We start from the raw sequence: 13,130 nt of genomic DNA, 5'->3' as shown, positions 1-13,130 counted from the left end.
ATTAGTTAAACTAGTGTAGACTAGAGTCGTAGCCAGGCTGTGTGCGATAGTAACGTATCGGTAATCAGTTGTATTATATAAGTCAGGAGTAAAATATGATGTGACATGTCGTGATGTGTTTAATCAACGATTAAACACACGTTTTAATCTATTTCTATGCAGCTTCCACTGTACAAGGTACGGTATTACTATACTACCCTGTTACTATAGAAACGGTGACGTGTGCAGTCAGAGCTGCTGTTACCACAAATTAAACTTCTGGACCAATCAGAAGTGAGAATTCTTCAGCGCTGTGGTATAACTATTCTACAATCTTCAGCACAAAAAAAAGATCATTTCTATGATAGGCCATATGTATCACAAAGAAAGGTTTACTAATAATAGTGTTGCATGTTTTAAAAAATATATATTTACGTTTCGGTTCAAGGACAGTTTTATTTAATGTCTGAAGAATTTCGATTTGAAAGCGGGGGGAACATTTTAATTTACGTTTTACATTTCGCAGTTTTAAAATCATCAAATCAGATGTCAAATTGTTAACAATATATAACAAAACATTGTTAAAAAATGTAAAAAAAAACAACAACAAAAAAAAGATATTGTGATACCCACAATAGCGCAGAAGTGTTCTGTGACATCATTTATCACAATATTTACATCTATTTATCTATCTATCTATCTATATCTATATATGTCTATATCTATCATCTATCTATCTATCTATCTATCTATATCTATATATGTCTATATCTATCATCTATCTATCTATCTATCTATATCTATATATGTCTATATCTATCATCTATCTATCTATCTATCTATCTATCTATCTATCTATCTATATCTATATATGTCTGTATCTATCCATCTATCTATCTGTATCTATATATGTCTATATATGTCTATCTATCTATCTATCTGTGTCTATCCATCTATCTATCTATCTATATCTATATATGTCTATATCTATCATCTATCTATCTATCTATCTATCTATATCTATATATGTCTATATCTATCATCTATCTATCTATCTATCTATCTATCTATATCTATATATGTCTGTATCTATCCATCTATCTATCTGTATCTATATATGTCTATATATGTCTATCTATCTATCTATCTGTGTCTATCCATCTATCTATCTATCTATATCTATATATGTCTATATCTATCATCTATCTATCTATCTATATCTATATATGTCTATATCTATCATCTATCTATCTATCTATCTATCTATCTATCTATATCTATATATGTCTGTATCTATCTATCTATCTATCTATCTATATATGTCTATGTCTATCCATCCATCTATCTATCTGTATCTATATATGTCTATATATGTCTATCTATCTATCTGTATCTATCCATCTATCTATCTATCTATATCTATATATGTCTATATCTATCTATCTATCTATCTATCTATCTATCTATCTATCTATCTATCTATCTATATATGTCTATATCTATCTATCTATCTATCTATCTGTATCTATCGATCTATCCATCCATCTATCTATATCTATATGTCAATATATGTCTATCTATCTATCTGTATCTATCCATCTATCTATCTATCTATCTATCTATCTATCTATCTATATCTGTATATGTCTATATCTATCTATCTGTCTATCTATCTATCTATATCTAGCTATATATCTATATGTATCTATATATTTACCTATCTATATCTATCTATCCGTCTATCTCTCTCTCTCTCTCTCTCTCTATATATATATATATATATATATATATATATATATATATATATATATATATATGTGTGTGTGTATATATAAAATGGTGATATGTTGGTGGTGCGTTTTTTAAAGAAATGAAAAGCCAGCTCGACGTAAAGATGAGATGATGCTGGGCGTGTTTTTACATTTTACGTAAATGGACTTGCTCGTGTTCATCATATTTACAAAAGGACTCGGACGGCCCACTCTTGTGTGTATTCACCATTAAGTTTCGTGATTTCAAATGATCCGAGTTGATAAGTCGTGAGACATTAATGATGTTTCTCAGTCCTCCGAGACCCTTGAAAGCTCACTTAATGGGTGATGCTAATTACTGTGTGGTTTCTTCATTGTAGTCTTTTTTGTTTGTTTATTTACAACACATCTGAGGTAAATGCTACTGCTATATATTTTTTATGTATTTATTTTGTATTATGCTTGTGTTACTAGTGATCGACATTAGTCAAGAAGATGCCAAAAAATTCAACCCCGGCTATCCCGTTTAAGTCAGCCGCCCCTGCAGTCAGTCAGTTGTGATGTTTTTTTAAAAACAACACTTTTTTTTTTTTTTTTTTTTGTAAATATGATGTGCCCATTACCTGCAATCCAGACAGAACACCAGATATCTCAGATATTTCAGAACGGTGTGCTCTTTGCCCAGTCGCTTCCTGCACTGTACTTACACTGTTCTACTCTGTACAGACTACAGAGCTGCAAATCCCCGTCATCCTAATTCCCCAGTGAGAACCTGATTTCTATACAGTTTCTCTGTGGAACACTGGAATACCGGATAAGTGAAAAAGAAGTGGGGGGGGGGGGAGGGGGAGGGGGAGGGGGTGTGTGACAAAAATCAATTCTCTCATGCATGCCTTCATACAAAGCTCCGCCCCCAAATCCGTTTTTTATTCAGAAGTTTTCAGAAGATGACGGTTTTAAATAAAATATCTGACAAACTTGACCTAAAACGCCAATCTGTGTAAACAGAATCAGCCATAAAATAGGTCGTGTAGAAATTTTAAAAGTAAAACCCTGCAACGACTTCTCGTGTAGCTGAAAGTATAAATCTTGTACATTGTGAACATGAAAAGAAAAGCAATATCAGCAAAAAACACACACACACTCACACAAAAACCATTTGGGCAGTGACGTCTACATCAGCGGGCCTCTAGTTTACAGTGGTGTGTGTGTGTGTGTGTTTATTCAGGCAGCGAGTGATGAAACACTGAAATATCCTGCGCTAATGTTTAACGAGTCGTTATCTCTCGCTCTCTGAGTATCATCCCCGATTTCTGTGTGCTCACTGAGAAACTTTGCTCAGGAGCAGGACCCTGTTTCCCGAATGCGACAAAGCGCAAAGATCAGAATACGCTACAGGAGAGATGCTTTCTCCCTAATCTCACGACAGAAAGTTATGCTGGAGTTGTACTCATGGACTTTTACATGACCTTCCAACACTGCAGCAATTCAGTAAAAAGTAGTTCTGGCTCCACGTGACTGAAGATCTAGGAAAACTGTCCAGTTATAGACTGTACTAACCATCACTGAAGAAAACTGCCTATTTGTGTACGTTACAATGTTTATATTTGTTTGTCCACTCCGAAAGCATCGACTTTTCCCTTTATGCTTCATCTGTGGCCTAATTTACATAAAATCTGCATTTTTGAGATTTGAATGTTTGAGATTTGTATCAATAACGACGGAGCCAACACTGGATATCGGGCTAGTACAAAAAACAAACAAACAAACAAACAAACAAAAACTGTGGATCGGATATCGGACAAAACATATCAGATATATCACATCCTGTAATCGAAGATTGGAATTGAATTTGGAAAATAAATGTATTTTTGGAGTTTGACATGTTTACATAGAAAGAGACTTGGCTGGTTTGGTGTCACAAACGGGGAGTCGGCAGCGGCGGAAGCAAGTGCAGATTTATTGATAAACAGTGCAAACAAACAACATAATAGTGAAAGCAAGAATCAAAAACCTGAACCAGAGGCACGTGGAAAAGCATGAAGGCTGTGATCGGACTATGGAACAACAAAAGCTTGACAAAGAGGTGCTTACAAACTTATAACGGGTGATAAATCAGGGTGCATACTTTTTAGGACATGTGACGTGGCCACGTGACGTGCTGATGATCGATGAGACGATTCGGTTGAGATGGCTGAGGAGGTTGATGAACACCACTCGGATACCGTTTCAGCTTCTCTCATGGCAACGACCAGTGGACTGGAAGGTGCAAAGTCCTGTGCCAAAGAAGACGTGGTCCAAGCAAATCGAGCAGGACCTGAAAAACCTCAGCTTCAGTCTCCACGACCCCAAGGCCATTGCCATGGATTGTATAGCATCACAGTAGCGTACCGGCTCCGGGGGCAACCCCGCCCTGTCGCCAGCTAGGGACCGAAGAAGGAAAAATAATAAGCTCATGACATATACAAATCATTAACATGTATAACAGGGAATGATTGCCTTTGTTTGCTGGATTTCACTGCTGGAATCAGTGCCTGAAAGCTGATTTTGTCTCGCTAGAACTTTTCTGATGTTTGCTACCCACTATCTAACATACACACGGTTGTTTGTAATATGATTATAAACATTAAACTGGGATAGCTAACCTTTTTTTTTCTTTTTTTTTCTGTATGTGTGTGCGTGTGTGTGTGTGTGTGTTTATATCCGTACTTTTTATGTACTTGTCAGTGTGTCTTGCCTCTGATATTAAAACTTCATTAAGTTTGTTTGGAAGTATGCAAGGAAAGAAAATAGTAAAGTCAACACCTGTGTACTGTATAAATTTATTTCTGACTGCATTTTTACTTCAAATTAAATCGTTTTCACAACACTGGATAAAATTATAATCGATTTTATCGATTAATCGTTGCAGCCCTAGTTTATTAATAACTAATTATCCTGAAAGTACTTTTGTATTAGCTGAAGCTTGTGTTACTCAAATGCTCCTTGTTTCACCGGATCGAAGACTCCATCGTCACATCCTCCCACAAGCGACCTGCAGAGTTTATCGCCTTGATTACATTTCTCGCTTCATTTCCTTTCTATCTCTTCTTCCATCTTCAGGACTGTCTACTGTCCTCCGGGACCCCGAGCCTCAGGTAGTACCGGCCGGGGGTACTGCGCGCTTCGAATGCCACATAGACGGTGTACCTGCTCCCAGAATCACCTGGGAGAAAAACCACATGCCGCTTCCTGTACCTGCCGAATCAGTCACTACACCGAGGTGAGACTCGTCTGTCTGAATCATGATTAAGCAACAAATGTGCATTTTGCAGACATCGGCGTGCTGTAGGTGAGTTTATTACGTTCTAAAATGTTCAGTCGCCCTGCGAATTGCTGAAAGAAGATTCCACTTCCTGTTTGTCTCCTTCCAACGTTTTATACTCTGTGAGATACGGTAAGAATTATTCGTATTATTTTGTGTAGCGCCAAACCGTGTGGCAGAAAGGAAAAAAAAAAAAAACTGGTTTATTTCAAAGCTTCTTTGTTGTTTTGTGCAGCTAGAGTGTTTGGTGGTTTAAATAAAAAAGCACACACACACACACACATTATTCATATCTTGTAAAATATGACCCTGATACTGAATTATTCCTCTTCCATTGTTTCTGAAATGGTCTCCTAGTGATATGATTAACACAACTCAGGTTTAATCGTACATTTATTTTTATTCATTCAGCAGACGCTTTTGTTATCCAAAGCGACTTTCAAATGAGGAACGCGATACATCAAGCGGAGAACAATACGAGTAGCGCTAAAGTACAAGATTTTTTTATTAAGTTCTAGAGGAGCAAAGTGTGCAGAGTCGAGGTGGAGGAGTCAGAGTAAGTGCAGAGGTTTTTGTTGTTGTTGTTGTTGTTGTTTCTTTTTTTTAAATGGGAGAGGGAGGGGCAAGTTAGGGGTTAGTTAAGTGCTCACGGAAGAGGTGGGTCTTCAGCCGTCTTTTGTAGATTGTGACGGATTCTGCCGTGCGGATTGAGTTTAGAAGTTCATTTCACCACTGAGGGACAGTCAGTTTCTGGAAGGTTCTGGAAGGGACCTCGTGCCTCGCCGAGTAGGCACTACTAAGCGTCGGTTGTTAACCGATCGCAGGTTGCGTGAGGGAACGTAAACCTCGAGGAGGGTGTTGAGGTAGTGGGGTGGCGTTCCAGACAAGGTCTTGTACGTGAGCGTCAAGGCCGTGAATCTGATTCGAGCGGCTACAGGAAGCCAGCGGAGGGAGATGAAGAGGGGTGTGACGTGGGTCCTTTTGGTTGAAAAGAAGGCGTGCTGCTGCATTCTGAATCATCTGAAGGGGTTTGATGGAGCTGGCTGGGAGGCTCAAGAGTAGTGTGTTGTAGTAGTCCAGGTCTGAGATAACAAGAGCCTGGACTAGTGAGATAGGGTCTGATTACATTTGTACCATTTTTAAATGATATTGTTACTCTTTGGCACTTATCTTTTGCACTACCTGTTATATCGGACACAGTCGGTGCTACACTGTCACTTACTATGACTATTGTCCCGTCTTAGTGGTATTGTACTGCCCTATGTCGTTAGCACACGTTAGCACGTGCACTATTTGTAAAAATGTGAAGGTCTTATTTAGTTCCGTGTCGTCTCATGTGGTTAGTGTGTTGTTTTATGTAGCACCGTGGTCCTGGAGGAACGTTGTTTCGTTTCACCATGTACTGCGTACCAGCTGGTTGAAATGACAATAAAAGCCACTTGAACTTCAACCTGAACTTGAGCAGGATCGACGTTTATGAATGAAATTCTTTAGTGGGTTACGATCTTGCCGTATCTGCATTTAGCCTTCATTTAAGAGCATTTGGCGTTCATAAATGGAATGAGAAGACATGGTTTTGTAGTTCCCATAGAAACATTCAAACTGAATTTTACAGTAGAGTGTACCCATTTCGGCTGTGACCTTCTCGTATCAGGACTCCATAAGATGTCGATTTTTCTACAGCAGCTCTCACAGCGTTTCAGCTGCAAATCACATCACGTACATATTTTTGATACGAATGAGAAGATTATTCGACATCTATAGAGGTAACGCTGTAATTCTGTAGGACAGAGAACTTTACGCTTTTGGAAGGAAAAGATTCCGGGAAGGAATGATTATAGCTGATATAACGTTACGTGATAACTGAAACGTGTCTCTTGGACAATCCATGACATTAGATGTGACTATAAAAAGGTCAAAAGTAAGGAATCGTCTGGCAGATTGCCGTTGTGTACGATGAAAAATACGCTTTGGGTTTGTATGTGCTGTTATTGTAAAATAATCAACTTTGGGGCGGTAACTCATACCATGCTACCGTTGATTATTTTCCAGTAACAGCACATCTCCAGGTGTTTTATTCCTTACTTAAAAAAACCCAGGCGGAACACGCCCACACGCAACAAACTGCAAGCCAGCCTGTCGCATGCTAATTTGAACTCGGGGGGTAGGGGGGTGGGGGGGTTGAGAATCAAGACCTTTAACCCTTAATTTACACGCTTGTGTTTGGAGAATAAGAGCGTTTTCCGAATGAATAAATGCACAGTGGAAAATTCTTCCGTCTCCTCTTGTCACCTCTCTATCCTTGCTGCTAATAAGAACAAACGAGTTTCCCCCACCTCACACACTCCTCCTGCACTGCGGTATCAACACATGGCTCGCTTTAAATTCACAGCTCCAGCTTTTGCGGGTCAGCGCCGTGCCGCTGAGCTCTTTGCTCTGATGTTGTGTTGTCCTGACTCAACCCCTGCTGGATGAATTCTCTACCACTGAACTAATAATTCATTCAGTCCATTCTCTCTCTCTCACACACAAACACTCACACACACACACACACACATAGATACTGCAGCCTCTCAAGCTGTGTATTTCCCACAGACGGCAATCTGTCTGCTGGATTAATAGTCTATAATACAGTTTTGGAGTGGGGGAGTGAAAATGGAGGTCTCTGGAGGGTTTGTGGTGGATCAGCCAATGCCTTTTGCAACATGAGCTCTCCTCCACAGCAGCCACGATGCCATGCGGGGGAAGACAGGAGGAGGGAGATGATTATTGACGAGCAGAAGGGTCTGTTCGAGTCTGTAAAGCTCTGACGCACAACCGGCACTGACCTAGATTCAAATTTTCACGTTTCAGTCACCTTTTTCCACCTGGAGTTTGTTTGCGCTATTCCTCCTTCAGCCTCATTTCACTGTTGTAATTATGTACTCGACGGTATAAGTGTATGAAAAAGTTAAAGCACAGCCTAATATTGCATGTTTATTTATTTATTTACTTATTTATGATCATATCTGCTTAAAGTAAAGCTGTTGCCGAGCAACTGAGAAACCAAGAAACACCAAAGATAAATTAGCAAACGATTAAGGGTAACGATTTAGCTAGCTAAGACACAGCAGTTCTTTTATACAAGGAAAGTCAATTTACAACGACAGTGAAAATTAAATACATTTGTCTGGAACGTCAACATTTTCCTCAGATGTGTTGACAAATGACAAAAAAAAAGAAAAACACAGTATGACTAAAACGACACTTTAATGACTCGACTAGGATAAGTGTAATATGGGAAGTTATAAGAAAAAGCTAAAAGGATTGCTTTGAGCCTTTTGCTCAAGTGGATTAAACTGTGTGTGCACTGTTGCTAGGCAACTGAGAAACTGAAAAACACCAAGCATAAACTAGCTAATGACTAAGGTTTTAGCTAGCTAACACAGAACTGTCTTTTAAACAAACGATGTAAAGGCAGAATGTCCCTGAAAACACAGTAAATTTGTCTGGAACGTCAACGTTTCCCTCAGACGTGTCGGCAGATTACGGAAAAAAAAGACTCTGTATAAACAAAATGACTATTTAATGACTTTTGGCGTCAGCCGCCGCCAGAAGGGTAAATATAAGATTGGAAATGATTAGAATAAGCTAAGAGGATCACTTATCCTTCAGTGGTTAAATCCTTTTTGCTTTGATTTTCACCTCATATATGTATTTGTTAAAATGTATGCTATCTTGATTCAAAGAATTCATTATTTAATCAGTCCAACCCTAGCAAAAACAGACAGAAACATTATAAAACTGTGTGAAATATCAACTTTTTCCTCAGATGTGTTGACAGATTACTAAAAAAAATACTACGTATGGCTAAAACGATAGTGTAAATATTCTTAGCGTCAGCCATTGTAATGGTACATGTAATTTGGTAATACGCTGAGAATTTCGCTAGCTACCCCACAGCAATTTTTTTAAAAATATACAAACAATGTAAAGGCAGAATGACACTGAAAACACAATAAATTTATCTGGAATATCAACATTTTCCTCAGATGTGTTGAGAAATTACTAAGAAAAAGTAATAATAATAAGAATAAATCGATCAGGACATTCCTCCATGTTGATGTTCTGTGTGTTTATTTGCTATTACATACAGTGAGCCAAACTGTTCTCACACCTACAACATATTAGAAGACAGAAACACATTTTGAACACACGAGGGAAGGACTGAAGAAAATAGCTTGCCGTGGGTGTACGTCTAGTTTCTTGAGCTCCCTTATAACATAGAGCACATTTAAATCATGCATGAATAGAAAAATGAAAAGGAAACGAGAGAAATTGTTTATGGTACATATTACAAAAAATACATTTTCCAATAAATGTATATATAAATAATATATGAGTTATATACACTCACTTACACTGTCAGTTTTAATAGGTAGCTTTAAATCTGTGCACTTTTATGCAGTGATCTAACCAGCCAATCATGTGGCAGCAGCAGCAGCACTACGCATAAACCCATGCAGATACAGATCACAAGCTTCGATTAATGTTCACATCACACATCTGAATGATGGAAAAGTCTGATCTCTGTGACTTTAACCGTGGCGTGGTTGTTGGTACCTGATGGGCTGGTTTGAGTGATTCAGAAACCGCTGCTCTCCTGGGATTTTCACACACAAATGATTGAGAATTTACCCTGAATGGTGCGAAAAACAAAAAAACATTGAGTGAGTGACAGCTCTGTGGGTGGAAATACCTTGCCAGGTTGATTCCAGCTGCCAGGAAGGATACAGTAACTCAAATAATAACTCTTTACAACTGTGGTGAGCAGAAAAGCATCTCGGCACAATACACTGAACCTTGAGGTGGACAAGCAACAACAGCAGAAGACCTACTCTACCAGCTGGAGTTGGAGAACTGTGGAGCTGCTCACTGGATGGAAGAACCAGCAGGACACGTGGATGTACGCAGCACACAGAGATACTCAGAACCTCCAGTTAACATCTCCGGATTCCACCTTCCTCGTAAAAAAAATCCTTAACCAGCTCAGTGACTGACATTCAGCAGCTTGTAGCATCACGTGAACATCCAGCTGCCGAGAGCTCAGAGTTTAACAGCTTCCAATTTTGGGGAGATCCCTTATACAGAATTGACGAAGACTTATTAACCACGTTGGGCGGCACAGTGGTTTAGCAGTTAGTGTTATCACCATACAAATTCAGAGTCTGGTTTGATCCAGACCTCCCATCTTCCAAATATCTCCCCATGTCTGTTTGAGGTTCCTCCGGGTTCTCTGGTTTCCTCCTACCTTCCAAATATCTCCCCATGTCTGTTTGAGGTTCCTCCGGGTTCTCTGGTTTCCTCCTACATGCTACATGACTACATTAAATGAGCCCCTAGGTGTGAAGAACGATGGATTGGACTCCCATCCAGGGTGGGATAGCCTACAGATCCATTACGACCCTGAGCAGGATGAAACGCTTACTGAAGACGGACGAACGAATGAATGAACTATTTATATTGTATTTTGGATGGGATTATATACTACATCAATCAAGACTAGTCCTGATATTAAGAAACACACATTTTAAACACGCTCTGTTTTTCTCCCTCGCTCTCATTTCTCTGTAACAGGTTTGTAACGCTTCCAAACGGCATCCTGCAGATTTTGGACGTCACAGCAGACGATGGAGGTCTGTACCGCTGTGTAGCATCTAACTCCGCTCACAAGCTCTACAGCCAAGACGCTTCACTAACTGTTCCATCAGGTAGGTACCAACTCACTCTCACACACACACACACACACACACACACACACACTTAAGTATGACTAGCACAAAGCCCCACTATTATCAAGCTCATCTCCTGTTTCGGAGTCCTTCATGCATACAGAGCCTGTTTTCAAGCGGTTTCTTGTTGAAGCGACTCTAATAAGCTTCACTCATCAACCTGATCTGCTTTCAGAGGGAAAAGAATACGAGTGGTCTAATCGCTGCTTTCAGACCTCTCAACGTGAACGAGTGCGTCTGTACATGAGCAGGATTGCGTCATTGCCCCTCTCATAGCGTATTATTATTATTATTATTATAAATGTGATATGAGTGTATAAACACAGTAAGCACCAGCACTCTGAGCCTGTTATATGCTGAGATGATCTTTAATGCATTAGCGATGGCAGTTCATGCAAAGGCTCATATCAATGCGCTCGTTCTAGTACGTCATCGTTTCTATAGTGACGAATACAGTGAGAAAACGAATTTTTTTAAAAAAGATCATTTTTACGGAGTCTCCCGTGTCAGCGAGAGGTGAAGCTGTATCTTTCGAACTCTCTGACCCGAGAAGAGAAAGTCTTCAGTTTGTTTTGCGAACATGACGAGGTGCATTATAACTTTAAAAGAGAGAAACACGTGACTTTTGTAGCTTCTATTATACTGTAAATGAACGTTCCTCAACGTTAAATATTCCTATAATGAATTTTAAAAAAAAAAGAAAAACGAATGATGTCATTCTTTTATTAAAGGAATCATGAAAAAAATCGCCGTGGTATAAGATGAAAAACACTTTGGGAAGTCGAGTTATAATGAAATAATCATCACCCCTATTTAATTCGTGTCATGACTGTCAGAATTACTATCCTCGATGACGTGTATGATAAGGAAATATACAAGGAGGGAAATAAATGTAAAATTGTTATGCCAGTGTTTTTTTTCTCTTTTGGAAGTCTTTGTGAACTTTTTTTGGAATTAGAAAAGCAGAGCGCGGTGAAAGAGACGGAGAGATAACAGTGTGAAGGATTCTGTAATTATTACCTGTATGTCCTTGAGTCTAGCTCGGAAATTTTGTCTCATGCTCTCTATTTCTGTCGCCTTTAGAGAAAATCATCGCATGCCTTTACTTTTCTTTGCCATGTTATAAATGGGTTTTGAGTGTGTGTGTGTGTGTGTGAGAGAGAGAGAGAGAGAGAGAGAGAGAGAGAGCGAGAGAGTAAATAGGATGCAGATACAGTGTATTGGATGGCAGGTTGCTTTAAAAAGAAGTTTTGTGACGCCTTTTTCCCGTTTGGTTTATTTTGAGTACCTCTACTGTGGTGCTCACTGAAAAATTGATTCCTGGTTCCATGAATGGAAGAGTGTTTCACACTCATTCACACACACACCAATGGTAGCAGAGCTGCCGTGCAAGGTGTTAACTTGCCATCAGGAGGAACTCGGGGTTCAGTGTCTTGCCCAAGGACACTTCGGTGTGTGGAGTCACGTGGGCCGGGAATCGAACCGCCAAACCTACGGTTAGTGGACGACCCGCTCTACCACCTGATCCACAGCTGCCCACGCCTATCACTCTCAGACATTGTGCATAGAAAGCAAAACAAAAGCACAAACAAAGTGTTAAGTGGTAAGAGGTTGAATGTTCCACAGTAACACACACATTCACGTATCTGAACACAGTAGCATGTTCCTTTATCCTGTAAATGTACCACACTTCTTACTTTTATATACATTATTACATGTTATAACCCCATTACAATTACAAATTAAGCTTCTCATGTTCTCTGCGTTTCTGTGTAGGTGTCATCCATGTCCTCCGGTTTCCTCCCACCTCCCATAAACACACCGATAAAACAAATGTTGACTCTAAACTACCTGTACGTGTGAATGAGTGTGTACGTGTGAGTGTGTGTGCACGGTGCCCAGAGATGGACCGGTGTTTAATTTAGAGTGTATTCCTGCCTCATCCACAGTGTTCCGTGGAACAGTGGAACACAGTGGAAGTTTTATTTATATACCTGTAGTTTGACTTCATAGTGAGCAAGCATACAGTGGATAAAAAGTTTACACACCCCTGGTAAACATGGCATATGGTATATGTAAAGTAAAAAAATTTTTAAAAAATAACTAGACCAAGATAAATCGTGTCAGAACATTTTCCAAGCTCAATGTGAAGCAATCAGAACAGGACGTCCCTCCAAAATGTACAAAAGGTCAAGATAAAAACGTACCCGGGAGGCTGCCAAGAGACCAACGACAATATTAAAGGAGCTGCAGGAATATCTGACGAGTACTGATTACTCTCTACAGCAATCTGTCGTACTCTTCACATGTCTGGGCTTTGGGGTA

General features: G+C 39.3%; 1 protein-coding gene across 3 annotated transcripts in view; it reads left to right on the top strand.

Moving 5' to 3' along the window:
- Positions 1 to 13,130, top strand: part of igdcc4 (immunoglobulin superfamily, DCC subclass, member 4) — a 50,515-nt gene that overhangs the window by 15,294 nt on the left and 22,091 nt on the right. For all 3 annotated transcript variants that reach the window (XM_017459310.3, XM_053676635.1, XM_017459309.3), the window contains exons 3-4: positions 4,833 to 4,992; positions 10,651 to 10,784. In XM_017459310.3, coding sequence (XP_017314799.1) covers positions 4,833 to 4,992; positions 10,651 to 10,784 — 294 coding nt within the window. The remainder of the gene's footprint in view (positions 1 to 4,832; positions 4,993 to 10,650; positions 10,785 to 13,130) is intronic.

The sequence above is a fragment of the Ictalurus punctatus genome, chromosome 27 (genome assembly GCF_001660625.3).
Source record: "Ictalurus punctatus breed USDA103 chromosome 27, Coco_2.0, whole genome shotgun sequence".
In the NCBI taxonomy this organism is placed as follows: Eukaryota; Metazoa; Chordata; class Actinopteri; order Siluriformes; family Ictaluridae; genus Ictalurus; species Ictalurus punctatus.
The sequence above is the reverse complement of the archived record's forward strand: the minus strand, read 5'-3'. Positions and strand labels throughout refer to the sequence as shown.